At 35.5% G+C, this 19,420-nt stretch overlaps 6 protein-coding genes and 1 non-coding gene across 9 annotated transcripts; 3 read left to right on the forward strand and 4 right to left on the reverse strand.

Moving 5' to 3' along the window:
• The first annotated feature begins 1,471 nt into the window (after positions 1-1,471).
• On the forward strand, positions 1,472-3,816 carry LOC17884650 (methylsterol monooxygenase 1-1). The gene is made up of 5 exons (XM_006288274.2): positions 1,472-1,971; positions 2,197-2,519; positions 3,011-3,158; positions 3,249-3,281; positions 3,383-3,816. Exons 1-5 carry the CDS (start codon positions 1,636-1,638, stop codon positions 3,437-3,439), a joined length of 897 nt encoding a protein of 298 aa, XP_006288336.1. The 5' UTR covers positions 1,472-1,635; the 3' UTR covers positions 3,440-3,816.
• Positions 3,817-3,890: 74 nt separating this feature from the next.
• On the forward strand, positions 3,891-3,963 carry TRNAK-CUU. The gene has a single exon. It is a non-coding gene; the product is annotated as a tRNA-Lys (tRNA).
• A 27-nt stretch (positions 3,964-3,990) lies between these two features.
• Positions 3,991-8,909, reverse strand: LOC17884105 (protein transport Sec1b). Of its 2 annotated transcripts, none has more exons than XM_023780460.1 (21): positions 8,538-8,909; positions 8,129-8,187; positions 7,938-8,019; positions 7,778-7,856; positions 7,627-7,677; positions 7,437-7,533; positions 7,298-7,330; positions 6,911-7,036; positions 6,638-6,829; positions 6,465-6,548; positions 6,271-6,369; positions 6,097-6,173; positions 5,910-6,006; positions 5,681-5,806; positions 5,516-5,611; positions 5,311-5,433; positions 5,134-5,208; positions 4,844-5,022; positions 4,508-4,598; positions 4,322-4,411; positions 3,991-4,215 (listed from the first exon to the last, which is right to left on the reverse strand). In XM_023780460.1, exons 1-21 carry the CDS (start codon positions 8,611-8,613, stop codon positions 4,159-4,161), a joined length of 1,989 nt encoding a protein of 662 aa, XP_023636228.1. In that variant the 5' UTR covers positions 8,614-8,909; the 3' UTR covers positions 3,991-4,158. The 2 variants fall into 2 exon arrangements, with proteins under 2 accessions (XP_023636228.1, XP_006287228.1); XM_006287166.2 differs by having other exon boundaries at positions 5,134-5,211; positions 8,538-8,907.
• Positions 8,910-9,765: 856 nt separating this feature from the next.
• On the reverse strand, positions 9,766-11,560 carry LOC17883851 (ankyrin repeat-containing protein BDA1). 2 transcript variants are annotated; one of them, XM_023781607.1, is made up of 3 exons: positions 11,248-11,560; positions 10,246-10,929; positions 9,766-10,146 (listed from the first exon to the last, which is right to left on the reverse strand). In XM_023781607.1, the coding sequence occupies exons 1-3, from the start codon at positions 11,558-11,560 to the stop codon at positions 9,890-9,892; spliced, it is 1,254 nt and encodes a 417-aa protein (XP_023637375.1). In that variant the 3' UTR covers positions 9,766-9,889. The 2 variants fall into 2 exon arrangements, with proteins under 2 accessions (XP_023637375.1, XP_006289115.1); XM_006289053.2 differs by having other exon boundaries at positions 9,766-10,929.
• Positions 11,561-12,461: 901 nt separating this feature from the next.
• On the forward strand, positions 12,462-14,494 carry LOC17883286 (putative transferase At4g12130, mitochondrial). The gene is made up of 6 exons (XM_006287841.2): positions 12,462-12,949; positions 13,157-13,383; positions 13,479-13,577; positions 13,667-13,825; positions 13,914-14,173; positions 14,259-14,494. The coding sequence occupies exons 1-5, from the start codon at positions 12,495-12,497 to the stop codon at positions 14,156-14,158; spliced, it is 1,185 nt and encodes a 394-aa protein (XP_006287903.1). The 5' UTR covers positions 12,462-12,494; the 3' UTR covers positions 14,159-14,173; positions 14,259-14,494.
• A 2,172-nt stretch (positions 14,495-16,666) lies between these two features.
• LOC17884228 (LON peptidase N-terminal domain and RING finger protein 3) lies at positions 16,667-17,305 on the reverse strand. Its single transcript, XM_006289926.1, has one exon. It carries the CDS (start codon positions 17,303-17,305, stop codon positions 16,667-16,669), a length of 639 nt encoding a protein of 212 aa, XP_006289988.1.
• A 1,036-nt stretch (positions 17,306-18,341) lies between these two features.
• Positions 18,342-18,959, reverse strand: LOC17881312 (probable E3 ubiquitin-protein ligase RHY1A). Its single transcript, XM_006286791.1, has one exon. The coding sequence runs from the start codon at positions 18,957-18,959 to the stop codon at positions 18,342-18,344; it is 618 nt and encodes a 205-aa protein (XP_006286853.1).
• Positions 18,960-19,420: the final 461 nt, after the last annotated feature.

The raw sequence follows: 19,420 nt of genomic DNA on the forward strand, positions 1-19,420 counted from the left end.
TTATACCTTTATCTTTAATTTTAATCATGTATAGTTTAAGTGAATTTGGGTGATAAAGTAGAGGTGAAATGGAATAGTGACTCACCAATGATTTGAAAGCGTCGAATCATATCATATCATAGGTCTACCAATATTGATCACTGTCAAATCCAAATCATTATATTTAGATATCGTTACTAATAATAACGTTCACTTATAATTTTGAGTCGAGTAAAAATCATATTTTGTTGTAAACTAAAGTTTTGCATGCGTAATATAGAATCTTTTTAGCCGCAAAGATTAAAAAAAAATATGGACAATTACGTAACGAATCAACGTTTTTTTGGAGAAAATTAATGATTTGTTTGGTTTGGGTTGAAATTGCAAATAAGCGTGACGACAACTTAATCATTTAAAAGGTAATTTACTTGATAAAAACTTAATACTACTAGTAAGTCTAGTATCATGATAAAATAAGAGCGATCAAATATTTTGGTGAAATAGTTTTAGAAAAACAATAAATTTGGATGTACATCTAGAAATTTGTTTTCATTTCGTTTTGTCCTTTTTTTTTTTTTTTTGAGTTAGGTGTCATCTCTTATGATATTTTGTATAATTTTTATGATTTATGTTCAAGATGCTATTTTAAGTTGGTGGCTAATTAACTTTACCTTTATGTTTTACCACCTTTAACGTATAAATCAGTTTATACTTTTTTATAATTCCAAAGTCTACAATAGATTTTGTGACTACAATAATAGGATTTGACTAAATGAATCATCCTTTTTCCTAACTAAAGACAAACTTTTAACTTGTATTTTAAATTAATAAAATTGGAACAATTCTAGAATTTGGAAAATATTTTTTCAAAAGTTTTGATTATTCTTTTTTTTTTAAAAAGTTAGTGCTTTGAACAATAAACTAATAAACATTGGATATTCCCTTTGTTTACTTTTTATAGCCTTCTTTCAAAAATCATTATAATATTCCTTTAATTTAATTCCTCCAGATTTTGCCATAGTAAAGTAAGATAAATTTGTTACTTTTTATTGTCAATATCAATATAGTATTTACTTGTTTGACTCAGGAAAACCAAATCGAGAAAACATTTCTTACTTGCTAACTTATTTGCTTAAAATAAAACGTTACATAAAATGATTTTAGTATTTCATTACGTTTTTTTAGATAAAATAATAATATGATAAAAATAGCGTATTACAATTTTAAAAATATAATTTAATTTATGTTTTTATAACAAGAAAAAAAAAATTACACTACTAGTTATTTAAATCACACAATAAATAATATAATTCATCATATTTCTCTTTTTACTCAACAAAAACATAGAAATGTTAAGGTAAGGTTTTTTCTACTTTTAAATTTTTATTTTTGACCTGTGATGCAAGTTATATATTAATGTAAACACTTATGGCATTTATTGTATTAATCTTTATTAATCTTTATATACTAATCACTGCAGCCACGTCTTCTTCATCAGAGAGTCCAAAACATCGTCCAGCTTACAACACATAACAAAACAAAACACTCTCTCGCCTCTCCTCCTCTCTCTCTCGATCTCTCTTTCAAATTCTTCAGATCTCAACGTCGTCACCAGAATCTTCGCCGGAGATAAAGATACGAGAAACCATCTCCGTGATGATTCCTTACGCCACAGTCGAAGAAGCATCCGTCGCACTCGGGCGAAACCTCACTCGTCTCGAAACTCTCTGGTTCGATTACTCCGCCACGAAATCAGATTACTATCTCTACTGCCACAATATTTTGTTCTTGTTCGTCGTCTTCTCTCTCGTCCCTATCCCTCTCGTATTCGTCGAATTGGCTCGATCCGCTTCTGGTTTGTTCAATCGGTATAAGATCCAGCCTAAGGTTAATTACTCTTTCTCCGATATGTTCAAATGTTACAAAGACGTCATGAAGATGTTCATCCTCGTCGTTGGTCCCTTACAACTCGTTTCTTATCCTTCGATTCAGGTTAATTTCACAATTTTAACACATTTGGTTTGAATTTGATGGTCTTGGTTTGAATTTACGCTTCTTTGTTGTTTCGATTTGATGATTTCGTTTACGAATTTGGAACTTCCGCTGTATCTCAGTCTTGATTTGACAAATTTTGGTTATCTCATTTGCCTAATTGGAAGGAATTAGGATTGTTACAGAACTGTGTGTGATTTGGATTTTGAATTTGATGTTTAACAGATGATTGAGATTAGATCCGGATTACCATTACCAACAACATCAGAGATTCTAGCACAGTTAGTAGTCTACTTCTTAATTGAAGACTACACTAACTACTGGGTGCATAGGTTCTTTCATAGTAAATGGGGATATGAAAAGATTCATCATGTACATCATGAATACACTGCTCCAATTGGGTATGCTGCACCTTATGCACATTGGGCTGAAGTGTTGCTTCTTGGGATACCTACGTTTTTGGGACCAGCTATTGCTCCTGGTCATATGATTACCTTTTGGTTGTGGATTGCTTTAAGACAAATTGAGGCTATTGAGACTCACAGTGGGTAAGTAAGCGTGGTTGAAAGAATCAAATAACAAATCCTTTTGCTTTTTTTCTACTTTACAGTGTTATAGCCTTTTTGTTTATTATACATTATACCAATTCTTGAATTGTTTTATCTCCTCTTTCCTTAGTTGGTCTATGTTATATTATATATCAAGAGCTCAAGGTGTGTAGATTCAATAGTGGCTCTCACCTTTTTACAACTGGGGATAAGTTAGGTATTAGGTTTACTTTTTAGGCTTTTGGAAGCTATTGGGGTTTGTTTTGGAACTGGTTAGATACCTTTTGATAGGCTCATTTTTACTTTAATTAATTCTGGAGTAACCCTTAACATCTGCAAAGAGGGAACTAGGCTCCCTTAAAGTTTTTTACTTTACACTCCTGTGAGAATGAGACATGTTTCTTGCTTGTTTGAAATCTTGAAATGTATCTTGATTGACCATAGAAGAGGGTGTTACTAAAGCTTACATATTTCACTTTGTTCCATTGCAGATATGATTTCCCATGGAGTCCAACAAAATACATTCCTTTCTATGGTGGTGCTGAGTACCATGATTATCATCACTACGTTGGAGGACAGAGCCAAAGCAACTTTGCTTCAGTTTTCACTTACTGTGATTACATATATGGAACCGACAAGGTAAGTGTTCGTCAGAAGTTTTTGATATTCACTAATTGATTTCTAACAACTCAAGACTGAAAATATATATATACTTGTTTCCTGTATCAGGGTTACCGATTCCAAAAGAAGCTTCTTGAGCAGGTAAAATCTCCATCTATGGAAATGTCACTTGTTCTTTATGCTAATACCTCTAAAATAGTTCTGTTTAACATTCATTTTCATGTATGCTTCACGCATCGCAGATCAAGGAGTCTTCTAAGAAGAGTAACAAGCATAACGGAGGAATCAAATCGGATTAGTAAAAAACCGAGGAAGAAGATTTTAAACCCATAAAAGAAAATTCAAAGCATCACTACTACTAAGTAGACTAGTAGAGTCAGCTTCACGAAAAAAAAAAAAAGAAAAAAAAAAGGGAGTGGTTTGAATTCTCGGGTCTTATGTCATCACAGTTGTTTACTAACTACCTAGTTTTTTTCTTGAAATTCACATGAAAAATGCTCTGCTTCCGACATGTGGGTCATGGATGTATAAGTGGTGGTCGGGACTGGGTTTTGTTCTTTCTGTCAGTTTATTAATATTTTGTTTCGTTGTCTTAAAGTAGAAAGAAGATGTCATCAAAGCTAGCCATGTTTGTTTTCTCATATTATTTCTGTAAGAGATGAACCTTGTTCGTATTTTATTCTTCTTTGTTAGAACACTTAGGGTAATAGTAATGATATATATAAGTTATCTAACTCAGTAAAACAACAAGCCCGTCTAGCTCAGTTGGTAGAGCGCAAGGCTCTTAACCTTGTGGTCGTGGGTTCGAGCCCCACGGTGGGCGATTCTCTTTTTATTATTTTTGACAGAATATAGCAATTCCCTTAATTTTAGTCAAACCAAGGAAGCAAATAAATTGTACTCACTTATGTACATATAGGGAACATATCTCCCCAAATTAATTCCAAAAATAAAAAAATCGATACCAAGTTTGTCTAAACGACGTCGGAGAAACCCCATCCAAGAAAAAACATGAAACTTAAATGATAATATCATCTAGTGAGATCTCCTCTTCTTCGTTTAGTCGTTTCATTTTCTGCACGTAGCATAGCAATAACACATTCTTTAGTCATTACACACAGGTTTTTGATGTACAAAAAAAAAATCAAAGTGTTCAATGCAAAAATGAAGAGAGACCATACAGTGAGGAAAGTTTGGGGATCAAGGAAGCTGGATGAGCCTAAGATCACTTCTCTGTCAAGCTTCTCCGTAAGTTTGTGGCAAACCCTCAACTGCAAAATTAACACAAAATGTATCACTTAATCAACCCACTAGTTACATACGGATCATAACAGATATTTTCTTTTCAGACTGGTTCATTTTAGTACCTCTGATCTTGTTGCTCCTCCTACTATGAACACGAAAATCCGCTGTCCCTTTCTCTTGAATCCGCTAGATGCTCGTCCTAGAACCGAGTCACTGAAACATATTTGACAGTTTAGTCTTGGTTGTTTTGACTATATTATCAAATATTCAATAATATCCTCATAAATTTGCAAAAATTTAGCCAACTTTTATTGTTTGTCATGCAGATTACTGAATTATAAGATTCAGATTCAGATTCAGATTCAGTGTAAACTGTCATTAGATTCAAGAATAAACTAGCTTTCAGATTACCAACAAGCAAAAGATAAAAACAAAAAAAAGAAACTAAACTGAATTACCTGAAATATCCGTCATCAGAAAGATGACGTCTTGCCCATGTTGGTGTTCGTCTTGAATGAGGCAATACCGGACTGGTTGATGGAGATTGAGAGCCAGAATAAAAGGTTGGCTTTGGTTCATTCATGCAAGGGTATTCTTGTTTTGGCAAATGACCTTTGCTAAGTTTCTCAACAAGTTCCTGAAAAGATATTACCCACATATATAGAGAAACCAAACATGTCACAGGTTCTTTAGTGCATACATAACATGCTTAAAGTAAAAGAAATTTAAATTTTCAAAAGGTAACAACCTCTACGATCGGGTAAAAACGAGACAGCTGCCATGTTTGAGTGTCACCAACTCGATCTCTTCGAGCAGCTCGCTTCTTCTGAGTTACATAGATCAAAAGATTCCAGTTATTAGATTGTCAAGAAAATCTTCAGTCTTAGTCATTCTAATGATAACAATAGTGAGGAAGAATATGTACCTTCAAAACATCAAACTTGAGAGGGAAAGATCCTGTGGTGCTCTTTTTGGACTCTGTATGTACTGGTCCAAGTAATCTCATATTGTTCACAGCTATTACATCATCTCCCGACAATTTTGCTAACTGAAGGATTTAATCAAGAAGTAGGATAAGCTAATTAATCAACTTAATTTAAACGTTTTCGAAGATAATTATTGTTTATTACCTCCATCATCTTTCGCCCCTTTTCACCTTCAAACTTCTTTGGATATATTGCCGCAACGATCATCATTAACCGTAGCTTGCTTTCGTGGTTTATAATCTGGAAATGTTTCTCATTATCAGCATAAAATCGTCTAGATGTATGAAACTAAAAAGCAGAGCATCTTACATGGTTGGTGCTCAAGAATTTGATAACGTCTTTTCTTCCAGCATCCCCAAAAACAAGATCCTGCTCGAGCTGCCCGAGATCTCTTAGACCTTGTTCCATGATAGTTCTGTTAATTGTTCTAGCAATCTGCAGTGAAATTAACCATAGTTATTTAATGAAGAACAATAGACCTACATACATTATCACATCAAATTTTCTACCATGGTTATTTTATAAGCTTAAACCTGACCTCCACATGTAGAGAAAGCTTGTCAATTTGTTCGCTGTACTGAGGCAAAGCGTGAACCATCTTTTGCAAGTCTTTTGAGGAAAGATCACCAAAGTCTCTGCACACAAGAAGTCAATAATATAGTCAGAAAATTTCTAGTGGATCACTTGAAACAAGAAAAAACAAAAACCGACAAAATGGTAACTACTTTGAACTGTGTTTCAATTGTGCGGCTTTGTTTTTTGACACAAAGTTTGTCATCTTCTCATGCAATCTTTCACTTGCCTGAACAAAAAGACAGATTACTCCCAGACGAACAAACATAACCAGTTTGACATAATAAACTTAAAAAAAGGGGATGCAAGATAATAGCAAGACATACATCTGCAATGTGAACATCACGAAGCTCTACCCATAGGGGATCTTCATCGTCTAAGAGAACCTCTTTCTTCTCAGGTTTATCACCAGTTTTACTCGGAACCTAAACACTAAGAAATAAAAGGGGAATTACCATATGCTGTAGTGATGAGCTACAACCAACTTTTACAAGATTTGAACGTGAAACCAAAATGTCACCTCGTGTGTGTATTTATTTCCTTCCATATTAAGCAAATCGTGGCACATCGCATCGTAAGTCCACTCATGAATGAGAGGTGCGATCTAAAGAAGCATCAGAAGGTTATTGTTATTATGTGGTTATGACATATCAAGCAGAACAGAAAGATAATTGTGTCGGTGAAAATCCCCACCTGATCTATGGATCGATCTAAGATAAGTAGTTCACATGTTTCAGTCTGAGGAAAATCTTCGATCGTCTGTTTGTATCTTGCCAGACAATTCCATACACTAGCAGCAAGCTTTGTAGGAATCAATTCTCGGTAAGTTGTCATTGTTGTGGCATCAAGAGCTTTAGCTGAACGGTAGCGAACAAGTGGGTATTCCTGTACAAAAGAAGAATTTAATGATATAACCTTCATAGGAATTTCATGCAAATCAACAAACATTGATTTTGTGCTTTGTACCCTTAGCGAGGCCAAGACTGTAGCAATGCGTTTAGCAACCACATTCAAGCAATCATCTGCTCTTTGATGGTTTTCCTCGTCACAGAAAAGTTCTTCTAGAGCATTTTCATTATTTGTAATAAACCCCTACAGAGAAATAGTACATGGGAGTAATTAAGTAATCCGGTTTCAATATAAAACACATGCTATACAAATTGCAAAATTTTGAAGGCATGTTCTAAGTTGTTATTTGTGAGAGCAGTAATTAAGTTTGGCCTAAATAAAATAAACCACCATTAACTTGATTGGTCAAGAAGGAAACTTGATTCTTAGATATCAGAAATTTTCAAAATATGCAAATCTTGAGGAACAAACAGAACAGAAACAGGGTTTTAAACATGACTATACCTGGCTGTCCATGCTAATGTACTCCAAGTTCATCTGCATATTATGGAAATCCAATTTTACATTATCTTCTTTATCTTGTGAGATTGCATGTGAATAAGTAAAGTAAGAAGAAAATGTGAAAGTGGCATATAGAAGCAACCTCTTTCAATCCACCAATTCGTTTCATCGCTCTCAAGTCTTTCTTAATGTGATTAACTAAGCTTCTCGAAACAGGAGAACTAAAGAAAACAAAAGCCCTAAAGTGACAGTACAGAGAATGATTAATCATTTCCGATTAGACAGTCCATATATATGAGAAGTTATGAAACACGACAGAATTGTTCACATACCTCTTGTACAGTGGAGATTTCCCAGTCATATCTGACAAAAACGCAGTCACACTGCAAAAACAAAAACAAAAAATAACAGCAGCTTCAGATATCACCAGAGTTCATTAGTGAGAAACTGATGTCAATTGTCTCAACTGGAAGAATTGTTTACTTTTCTTGGGTCGGTTGGATAAAGTATATAGCTTCCATGGAAGTCATAGGTTGTCTGTGTTTAGTTATAACCTCAACCACTGGAAAACATAACAAAACATCAAAAACGATGCCAATAAGATATAAGAACAATATTGATTGCTACGAGATCTGATTCTTACAAGAAATGCCTTGTTGGGTGATCTCAGACATTTTACAGGCAGATGACATTAGCTTCACTGTGAACTTGTCCATAACAAGCACCTAATATACATTAACAGGTTTATAAGCAAAAACATCATGACTGAAGAAAGCTGAATATAACCAGAACCAAAAACAAAAAGGTTTAATCAAAACTGTGGATAGAAAATACCTTCCAAGTTGATTTAGAGCTCCCATTTTTCTCTGGCCTAAGCATTTCATACAGTAACCCTGAAACCAAAAAGTGATAAAACTATTCACACCCTTGAAAAAGTATTGAACTTTACATGATTCACCTAAATATGCAAAACCCACATGTTCCTGATATGCAAAGCTTTTGCTCCAATGAAATTAGTTTAACAAAAACAAAACTCTGATTCATTGTGATCACGTTGACCTAATTCAAAACTCCATAAACCCCAAATCTGATTCCTCTTACAAATCAAACGAAACCCTAGAGCCCCAACACCATTATTTCTCTAACTAATCAAACGAACCAGAAGCTTCCACACAAACCCCCACAACAGAGTCTAATTTCAAAAAACCCAAAATTGGTAAGAGAAAGGGTTAAAAAAGCTAACTTTCTCTGGTGATTTGTCTGAAATTCTTGTAATCTCCACCACTAGAGGAAGACGATCCAGAATCGGAGAAAGACATTGCGTGAAATCGTTCGATATGGCCGACGAGAAAAAGAAAAAAAGAAAACTTTTTTGATGAAGATGGAAAGGGAAAGACAAAAACTTTATCCGAGAATCGAATTTATAAAAACAACTCGAAATCAGATTCAACGAAGAAAGTTTTCAATTTTGAAAAAGTGGTAGATCGGAAGGAGATTTGAGAATCTAGGGTTTACTTGGTGACGAAGACAACAACAACGTTAAAAGAGAGAGAGAGAGTAAAGGAAGGAAACTTGGCGCTTCTAGATTTTGCCGTTTCGCTGGGTCGTCGGCTCAAGGAATGATTTTTCAAACTTTGAACCAGTTTGTTTCTCAGGCAGACGTGTGTTAAAGTCAAAAATTATATTTAATATAGGGACGAATTTGTGTATTATAATATTTATTGGGGGAAAAGTGAAGAACAACCATCAAAAGTAATTAAATTTATAAAGGAGGCCATCGTATAAAGAAAACTGTAAAGTAAATCACCCAACTAATAAAATTTCACAATTTAGCCCCCAAATGTTAACACTATAAAATTTAGGCCTAGAGTAACCGGTACCAAACCAAAATTTGGGGTTCGGTTTAACACTTTGCAATTTAGGCTTAGGTATATTAGTCATACCCGAAAATTGGAAGAACCAACTCGAATTAATCCAGAAATAAACGCTCGTAATAATAAGATTTATATAAAAGTTGGAAAGAAATTTGAGGTCGATAAGCAAATCAAGCTTAGGTGGTGGATTGTTCTCGAAACATCAGTTAATTCAAGGATCTGTTTGCAATTTTACCAAAAATAGTCAGCAAACAAATCCTCTTACAAAAGTAATCTTGATTTCTTTATGAAGTTTACGCTTTATATTCTAAGTATGAAGTTTCTAGTTTTTCTACATTCACATGTGTCTTTTACATTGTTCCTTACTTCTTGGTTAGTTCCAAACTTCCAATTATTTATTTTACTATTATAACTAAAGAAAGCTATGAGAGATAAGTTAATATCATTATTGTTAAACATAAGATCATTATTTTGTGGTACAAATTTTCCAAAATAGCTCACGATCTCGAGCTTAATTAGAACTTTACAAAAAGTTGTTATCATCAGACATCTCTATAACTAATCTCAAAACAAGATAACAAATCGATGTGTTCCCAAGTCATAGTGAAAGTGATAATATGATCCATATATTACAGTGATTTTATTACATCAAACCATCTAAGCACAAATTTATTAACACTACATAACCATGGAATCATACATATCTCCACATATCACATCACTACACTCCTTTAGCTTGATCTAGAGTTGTCAAGCCTTCAAGAATCAATTCACTTCGGAGTTCAGTTTCTTTCTTCTTAGACAGCTTCCACCGCAAGAAAAACACAACCATGTTAACAACAACAACGATCATAACCCACCCTACACTAATCGGTAAATACCACATTTTATCCGGAGATATCACAGCCATGGAGACTAAGTAAGAGACATGGAGTGGTACCATTATCCATATAAACGCCCATATGTATTCTTCTCCAGCTGGTAAAAAGCAAAACACCATGAAAAAAGCTCCCTCGAAAGCCATGCTATTCACAGACCTTAGAACATTGAAATAACTCTTGTTCATCACAACCGTACCAACAACACTCTTGTTACTAGTATTACTACTACCTTCCTCAGCATTGCTTTGGTAAACACCACCTGGTGGCTGAAGAGCTATCATATAAGTAGTTGAGATTATCAACGCGGCTATTACTAGAAGCGCGCTACGCGATCCATCTGATATCTGATTCCTATACCGAGCTGCCTGTGTGAACAAATGCTCCTTGAAACTTATCTGTGATCTCAATATTTCTGACACTTTCTTGGACTTTGGTAGAGATTTTGCACTTTTGCCTCCTGATTTACGAATGGTCTCTTGGATTTCCCTAGTCCTATTACTATGTCTTTGATTTTGCATGATATCTAGAGCGGTTAAACCATTTTGGTTATGAATGTTTCTGTTAACCGCTGGTGAACTTAGCAAAAGCTTTATTGCCTTTATTTTCTTATGGTACGTTGCTATGTGCAAGACCGTGTTACCGTTTTCGTCACGTCTGTTCAATACTTGCGTCTCAAGCGATTCGGCATCCATATGACGTAGTCTTTGCACCCATCCAACAAGTACTTCGAGTTCTTCGTATCTATCATTCAAAACAGCAATGTGTAGAGCGGTCTCACCGTTCACATTCACATCTTTAACGCAAGCGGGACAAGCCAATAGGAACTCTGTCATAAGGTCAATTTCTCCTCTTCTTACTAACATATGAAACGGTGTCGTACCTGTTATCAAATTAAGACACAGCCTCTCACACGCACACCATATAATTACGACAAAACATACTCATGACCAAAACCAAGAAATGAGTTTGGTCTAGATATCAAGAAACTTTCTCTTACGTTGATACTCAACCAAAAATCGATAAGCTACTCAGATCAAGACACATATAAGGTTTGACCTATTAGAAATAGAAAACTCCACAAATTCGAACATACCAAACAACAATCCTTTATTACATGGTCACTTGGCCGATACTTAGTTTAACTATGGTGGAATCACACAAGAACTTCTTTATGTAAGGGGAAAAAGTGTATATATACCTTCATTTCCTCGAAGACAAGCTAGGTCAGGATCGAGTTTGAGTAAACCGAGAGTTAAACGAGTTTGGCCTTTCTCTATAGCAAGGTGCAATGGACTCAACCCATATGTGTTAAGTTTTCTAGCAAATGAGGGCTTAAGATTCATCATCTCCATGGCAAACGCAAGATTCCCATAAGCAGAAGCTACATGAAGAGGAGTGTTGATGAAAGGTACGGCATCAATGGTTTCAAGAATGTATGGATCCTCATGTATTAGGGCATACAAGTCATCTATGCTTCCGATTTGAGCCGCGTTGATCAATCTTGGATCCATTTGAGGATAAGTGTGTATTACTTGCATTACTTGGTTTATATTTAGATCGTTGAACTTGACCCATCATTAATATATGATATGCACTTGAAGACTCATCTTTAGTTTAAGGTAAAGGATTTGAGTTTATTTGGCTGAACCAATAGAAGATAAACACTTAAAGAACTCCGAAAGTGACACATCTTTTATTTTTAAAAAGTCTTCGCTTGAAAAAATGACTCAATCCATTGACTTTTACAATCCAATCTCCTCACCTTGGACTTTGTGGGAAATAAATTAATAAGTCGTACACCTCAATGGTTTGTATGCCTTAATTTACTTTTACATTTTTTATCATATATGTTTTTGAGGTTTGATCGTTTAGTAGACGCAAGTACTTGTGGATGTGATAGGTATTGTTGTTTGTTTGGTTGACGCAAATTAACGTTGCGACGAATACAACGTTTTTTATCAGCAATTTGATTCAACGGTCAAAAACATTACTACGTTTACCGCAGTTGTTGCCATATGCGACGACCAAATGAACACGCCCTAAAATACACATTTTAATCAAATTATCAACAAAATGAGATTAAAAAAAAAAAGAGTTAAAAAGGTTATCTTATAATATTTTTTTCCATATAATGTTTATTCTCTTTTCACGCCTTCTTATTTTTTGGTCAATCAGGGAAATTGGGTTATTTTGTGGGCTTTCTTTAATTTAAAACGAGCCATATTTTGAAGGCCCAGATATGATCTTTTATCCATTTTTACTTCCTAGACAACCGCACAACTTCCCTAATTTTATTACACGTGTCACAAACCAAAGACCGTTTCCATGGACACGTGTTCGATCACGTGGCTTTGTTCCAGAGCCGAGCTTCCTTCTACGACAATGGTTTAACTAACCACAGAGACACGAAGAAGAACAAAACTAACAGGAGCCCTTTCACTAGAAATGATGTTTCGATTCAATTTCCGCCGTGAATTCTTGAAATCTACCGGATTCTTTCACCGGAAGTTACATAGCGGTCTAGAAGATGCCGGTCCGATGGCATCTCGGCTTAAATCACGTTCCGTTGTCCGGTTTAGCGGACCGGATACGGTTAAGTTTCTTCAGGGTTTGCTAACCAACGATGTACGGAGGTTCGGTGATTCGTCCGGCGAGAAAAGCTCGGCGGTTCCTACGCCGAACATGGCTTCCGTTTCGACTCCGCCTATGTACGCGGCGCTGCTAACTCCTCAAGGAAGGTTTCTGTACGATTTTTTCTTGTATAGCCCTTCGAGACCCGAGGAGAAGCTTGATCGGACTGGTTCTGGACCCGGGTCTGATTCGGGTCGTGATGGGTCGGTTGAGTTGTTTGCAGATGTTGATGTTGATGTCCTCGACGAATTGCTTGAAACACTCAAAAAGTAAGCTTTTTTATGTAGAGATTTGAAAGATTAGGTATGTTTGGATCACAATTTTGGCAATGTCCTTGGAATTTAGGGTTTATTGAATGTCTAGGATTTGATTTTGCGGACATCTCTATTGGATTTTACTTGAATGATTAAAAAGCTTAGATTTTTAAAAGTTTTTGTTAATTTTAGTGCTGATTTGTGTGTTGTGAATGTTGATAGGTATAGGTTGAGGTCAAAAGTGGATATTGAAAACGTTGCAGAGGAATTTTCGTGTTGGCAACGTTACGGTAGGGGTCTTACTGGATCTTCATCTGTCGGCTGGGGCGGTGGTGTTGATCGGGCTGGTGAAACTACGGCTAGTGGTAATAAGTATGGGTGGCAATGGTATGAGGATCCGAGGTTGGAGTGTCTTGGTTATAGAAGTATCTTCCCTTCTGATGCAACTCGTGAGTTTCTTAATCAGAATAGAAGCTTTTGGTTCTTGAGTTTAAAAGCAAAAGCTTATGAATTTGGGGGTTTTGTTACTTTGTTTGTTTTGCAGCACCTTTAGTTGAGGCAGATAAAGAAACAGATGAAAGCAATTACCTTTTATGGAGATTAGAGCATGGAGTTGCTGAAGGGTCAGCTGAAATTCCTAAAGGTATGATTTTTTTTTTCTTCTTTTTACCTCATTGATTTGATCTCTCTTCTTCTCTGTGTAGTTATAATATGTTTGTGTGGCTTTTACAGGCGAAGCAATTCCGCTTGAATATAATTTTGTTGGTCTTAATGCAATAAGTTTTGACAAAGGCTGCTATGTTGGTCAAGAGCTTATAGCTCGTACTCACCATCGAGGTGTAATCCGCAAACGCTTGATCCCATTACGATTCATCGATAGCAATGGCAAAGGTAAACTAATTTTCTATATTAACAAGTTTTCTTGCACTCTTTTGATCAAGAAATCATGTCTAAACCGAAACTTCTGTATAAACTGCAGAGTTAAACCAGAAAATTGCAGCTGGAGCTGAAGTAGTTGAGTCGGGAACCGGCAAGAAAATGGGGACGGTTTCAACAGCTTTGGGTAGCCGGGGAATGGGTGTAATGAGGGTAGAAGAAGCCTTTAAACCATCAGCTGAACTGATAGTAAAGGACTCAGAGGATGTCAAAGTCGAGGCAATCAAACCAACATGGTGGCCGGCTGAGTGGTTCCAACAGAATCAATCAGGAGTTGCTGCAGCTTAGTAGTAACTACTAAAGGTACAAAGATCTTGTGACTTCACTTGATATAGTTGAAGGATTGAATCATCTTTTGAGTAATGGAAAATTTTGTTCCTTTTGTCAGATCATTTTTTGCAGTTTAAACAAATAAAGTTGAATACTTTCCGGCGACGTATTCTGGATCAAGAAGCTGTCTTTGTTTATGTTAATGGCGGCAACAAGTTCGTAGCTTTCATTGTATTCCACTAATAAAGGTTGAAACTTTCCGGCGAGTTTTAGCCGCCGGATAATTTTGTACTAATTGCTACAAATTTTGTTGTGTCCTCTTTGATAAGTTTCAAGTTATTGAGTTTGGTTGGAGTGGTTTTGTAGATAAAAATGTGGTAAACTTCTAATTATGGTTAATTAAGATTGGTTCGATTCCGGTTAAGTATCGGTTCACTATTTTACTATAATTTCATTGAGAATGGAAAACAGAGACGTCGTTAAGTTTGCAGAGACGGCTCCGGCTGTTTAGGAATCTTCCGTACTCTTTTCCGTTTGTTTCATTTGTAACGCCGTTAAAGTCTGCGTATATAAGCAGCTCATGAGAAAGGATTGTAATTTGTAAAAGTAAAAACGATTTTAGGGTTGCTGTGTTTGGAGTTTTCTGTGCACACAAGTTGTTCGACGAATTGACTGTGAGAGAGAGACTAAGAAAAGACTTGTTCAACATGTCTTTTGAGATGTTTGAAGAACAAAAGCTTCGTAGGAGAGGAGATTACACTATATGGAAGATCAGAATCCTTGCTCATCTTAGTGTTCATGGTTTGAAGGAAGCGTTAAAGATTGAGGAAGAGGATGGAAACAAGTATGTCAAGATAGCTGAAGATGAGAAACTTTTTGCAAATTTGAGTCCAGGTCTTGAAGCCAAGAACAGAAAGGCAAGGAGCATGATCATACTAAGTGTAGGAGATAAGGTTTTGCGAAAGATTATGAAGGAAGAGACGGCTTCTGGTATGTTAAAAGTTCTTGACAAGTACTATATGACTAGTTCTTTAGTAAGGAGGTTTTACTTGAGACAGAAGTTACATAGTTTTAGGATGAAAGAAACCAAGTCTGTTATGGAAAACGTTGATGAGTTTCAGAGGTTGATTGATGAACTACGTAATGCTAAAGTAGTGATATCTGATGAAGAGCAGGCTATATTTTTGTTGATATCTTTGCCAGAGCAATTTGATGCGGTTAGAGATACGTTTACGTATGATAGAACAAGCTTAACATTAGACGAAGTCATTGATGCTGCTATGTCCAAAGAGAAGGAACTAGGTGAAAGTTACAGAGGATATAAAAACAGGTGTAGAGAGAGGTCAAGAACAAGGATTGAAGTAGAGAAGTTTGATGGGAGAAATGATTACAGTTTATGGAAGACAAGGATGCTTGCTCATTTTGAGATTCTTGATTTGATGGAAGCTTTAAAGAATGAGGAGGATGGAAACAAATCTGTTGGTACAGATGAAGGTAAGAATCATTGTGTAGCTTTGAGTCTAGATTTGGAAGAGAAGAAGAGAGAGGCAAGGAGCATGATAATTCAGAGCGTAAAAAATCAGTATCTGCGAAAGAAAATTATGAAGGAGGACTCAGCTGCGGGTATGTTTCAAGTTCTAGACAAACTCTATATTACTAAATCTTCGACTAGCAGGACTTACCTTCGATATAAGCTGTATAGTTTTAGGATGAACGAAAGCCAGTCTGTTGAGGAAAACATTGATGAGTTTGAGAGGTTAGTTGATGATCTAAGTAATGCTAAGGTTTCTATATCTGATGAAGAACAAGCTATACGTTTGTTGGTTTCTCTACCAAATCGATTTGATAACCTTAAAGACGTGCTAACATATGGTAGAACAAGCCTTACACTAGATGAAGTGATTTGTGCTGTACTGTCCAAAGAGTTGGACTTTGGTTCTGTTTACAAAGAGTGTAAAAGCACTGCAGAAAGACTTCATGTAAGAGGCAGGTCTGTTAGTAGAGATCAAACTGCTGGCAATACAGATAGGTCAAAATCTAAAGGAACGAGAGGGGTTTGCTGGATTTGTGGTGAAGATGGCCACTACAAAAACCAGTGTCCATCTAAGGAACAGACATACGAGAAAGGAGAAACATGATTACTAATTTGTGGCTCTACCTTTTATGGAGCATGGAGTTGTGATCGTGATTTCGATAAACCAATCTTTAACAGTTTTACTTAAGAGTGTTTAATTTCAGCAACAGCTTGATGTCAAAGATTTTGATATTAGTTGAGCTTTAAGAGTTGCATGTAAACATAAGTGATGACTTTATTCAAATTTCGAACTTCTCCGTGAAGTGACATGATAGACAATATAGAATCGCATTCACTTTCTTGCTATAGGCACAGAGCTTGTAACACAAAATTAAAAATTTCCAACTTCGATTAGAAACCTTAATGACTAAATTAACCAAAATAGGATGTGCGTGTGACACAAGTTATGCAATAAAAGTATACGAAACCCTAATTTCAATCCTCTGTTCCGATCATCGTTCGTAGAGCACAGTTCGACACAACGGGCAAGTATTTTTCCCGTCGAGCCAATTCAAGAGACAGCGACCGTGGAAGACATGGGAACAACTCATGCGAGTGGGTGTACTCAAAGTGGAGACTAGACTCTCGAGACAGATGGAACACAACTCTGTTTCCATGTTCAAACTCTTCAATTCCTCTGCATCCACCCTCCCCAGTAGAACCATATTTCTCAATGATGGCTTGGTGTTCGACGGAGAAGGATCAGGCATAACATCGACGTAACGCTGATAAGTAAGTACGATGCACACGGTCAATTCAACGCCGTTGCACCCAAAACCTGAGTTGATTGCAGCCGTTGAGATCCTTGGAACTAAGTGATCGCACATCCAATGTTCGGTTCTATGGATTCGATCTTGGAGTAACGTTTGGATTTCGTGGTGGTTACAACTATGAAGGCTGAAATTTGTGGAACCATAGCGATCCGGTTCTGACTTTAGCAAAAGATGGTGGCCTGTGGTTGGGTTTACATAGATCTCATCCTTTGTGGCAGTGATGATGAGGAGGACTGAGCTTGTGTCTCCTTCTGATGGAGAGAGTCTTCTCGCTTGAACGTGGATTTCCACTACTGGTTCGGGAATGGGATCATTCATGTTTGAGAGCAAATTAAGAGAGAATGGAGAGTTTGTGAAGCTTTAGGGTTACGTAGTTATATATATATACAGTAAAACCTCTATAAATTAATAATGTTGGGACCATGAAAATCTATTAATTTATAGAGGTTTTAATTTATCGATAAATTAATAATTATTAATTTATAGAGAGATTTTTTTAATTTAGAAAGTTTTTTCAAAAAAATATTTAAAAATAAAATTTAATTATGATAATTAGTATTTTCTATAATCATTAACAAAGAAAATAATAATTATTATGTCTTGAAAGAGAATTCTAACAGTTTTGATATAGTAAAATATTAGAAATAAAATCTAACAAAAAATAATGTGTCTATATATACATATATTTTAAAAATTTTACCTAATTATTAATTTATAATATTGATGGGACTATATATTTACAAAGGATTTTCAAAAAAATTATTATCTTATTATTTTATCGAAATGTGTCTAAAATTACATTGGTCCCAACTTGGGACCAGAAAATTTATTAATTTATAGAGATTATTAATTTATCGAGTATTAATTTATAAAGGTTTTACTGTATATAAGCGTGTTCTCAGGTTCTTGTTTTCCTTTTTCTATTCTTTGTTACCTAAAAGTTTCCTTTTATTTCGTGGCTAAGAAGTTAATTTCCTTTTTCTTTTTGTACTTGGTTTAGAAGATATGTAGAATTTACTAATTATTAGAACCAATGTTAATTAGATTATATGATTCAACCTAGTCATAATGTAGTAATTGTTAATATTATCTAACTTTGTTTGGAGACTAGCAAACAGATTATTTTCAGATATTAAAATTTTCAATCGTTTAAAACCTTTTATAAAAAAAGAAAACACAACACAAAATTACATTCATATTACACTAAGAGCATCTGACAAAAAAAATTAGAATTTCTAATATGAATTGGAAACATTAACATATAACAAAATTACAGTAAAATTTTTTTTTATGAAAAAGAAAGCGTGTGGCCCAAGTTGTGCAATAACCCCTAATTTCAATCCTTTGTTCCAAATCATGGATCGTAGAGCACAGTCCGACACAAGGGACAAGTGTTTTTACGCTTGAGCCATTCCAAGAGACAGCGATAGTGGAAGACATGGGAACAAGTCATGCGTGTCATGAAGTCGCTAGGTTTCATCGGACCGGAGAGATTCTCGAGACAGATGGAACACGACTCTGTTTCCATGTTCGAACTCTTCAACTCATCTGATTTGATCCTCCCTAATAGAACCATCCTCAAATATTTCTCTTCGTTCGACGTATACGAGACGGTCTGGTAAGTAACTTTGACCTCCAAGGTCAAGGTAAAGCCGTTGCGTCCAAAACCTAAGTTGATTGCAGCCGCTGAGATCTCTGGCGCTAATCGATCCGACAACCCATGGTAGTTAGCGGATCTTCGATTATCGAGAAGTGATCGGATGTCGTGGACACTAGAACTATGGAGGTTGATAGTGTCGACAAAAGATGTTGTAAACCTAGTGGACCGTAGGGTTTGGTACTGACCTGTTGTTTGGTTTACAGAGATCTCTTCGAGTCTGGTCTGGACAACAACGAGGACTGAGTTTAGTTCTGGTGATGTAGAGAGTTTGTTTGAACTTTTGATGTGAAGTTCCACTTTAGTAGTATTCATGTTCTTAAACGCGTAGAGACAATCACAGAAATATTCAGAAGAGATCGAGTCACACAAAGAAGAAGACTTTGTGATCTCGTAATGAGGAGCAATGTTTGAGAGAAGAGAATTGTGAAGCTTTAGGGTTAGGTTTAGTGAGAGTATATAGATAGGCTTCTTCAACGGTTAGGTTTAGTTTCCTTTTCACTTAAGAAATTTCCTTTTCACTAAGAAATTTCCTTTATTTATTTATTTGGTATTTTGTAATTCCAGGTGGATATGTAACTTTTAATTTTATCCTTTTTGATTCATCCTATTAATGTATCCACCTCTTTTTTCAATAAAAAAAATATTATTTTAACAAATATCAGTTTATAAGAAAATGTTATTTTAACATATTTTACTCAATTTTTTTAAAAGTTATTATTTACTACTAGTTTGTTTTGATTTACCTGAATTAAAAATGAGAGTCAATGGGGTTT

The sequence above is a fragment of the Capsella rubella genome, unplaced genomic scaffold, assembly GCF_000375325.1.
Source record: "Capsella rubella cultivar Monte Gargano unplaced genomic scaffold, Caprub1_0 scaffold_6, whole genome shotgun sequence".
In the NCBI taxonomy this organism is placed as follows: domain Eukaryota; kingdom Viridiplantae; phylum Streptophyta; class Magnoliopsida; order Brassicales; family Brassicaceae; genus Capsella; species Capsella rubella.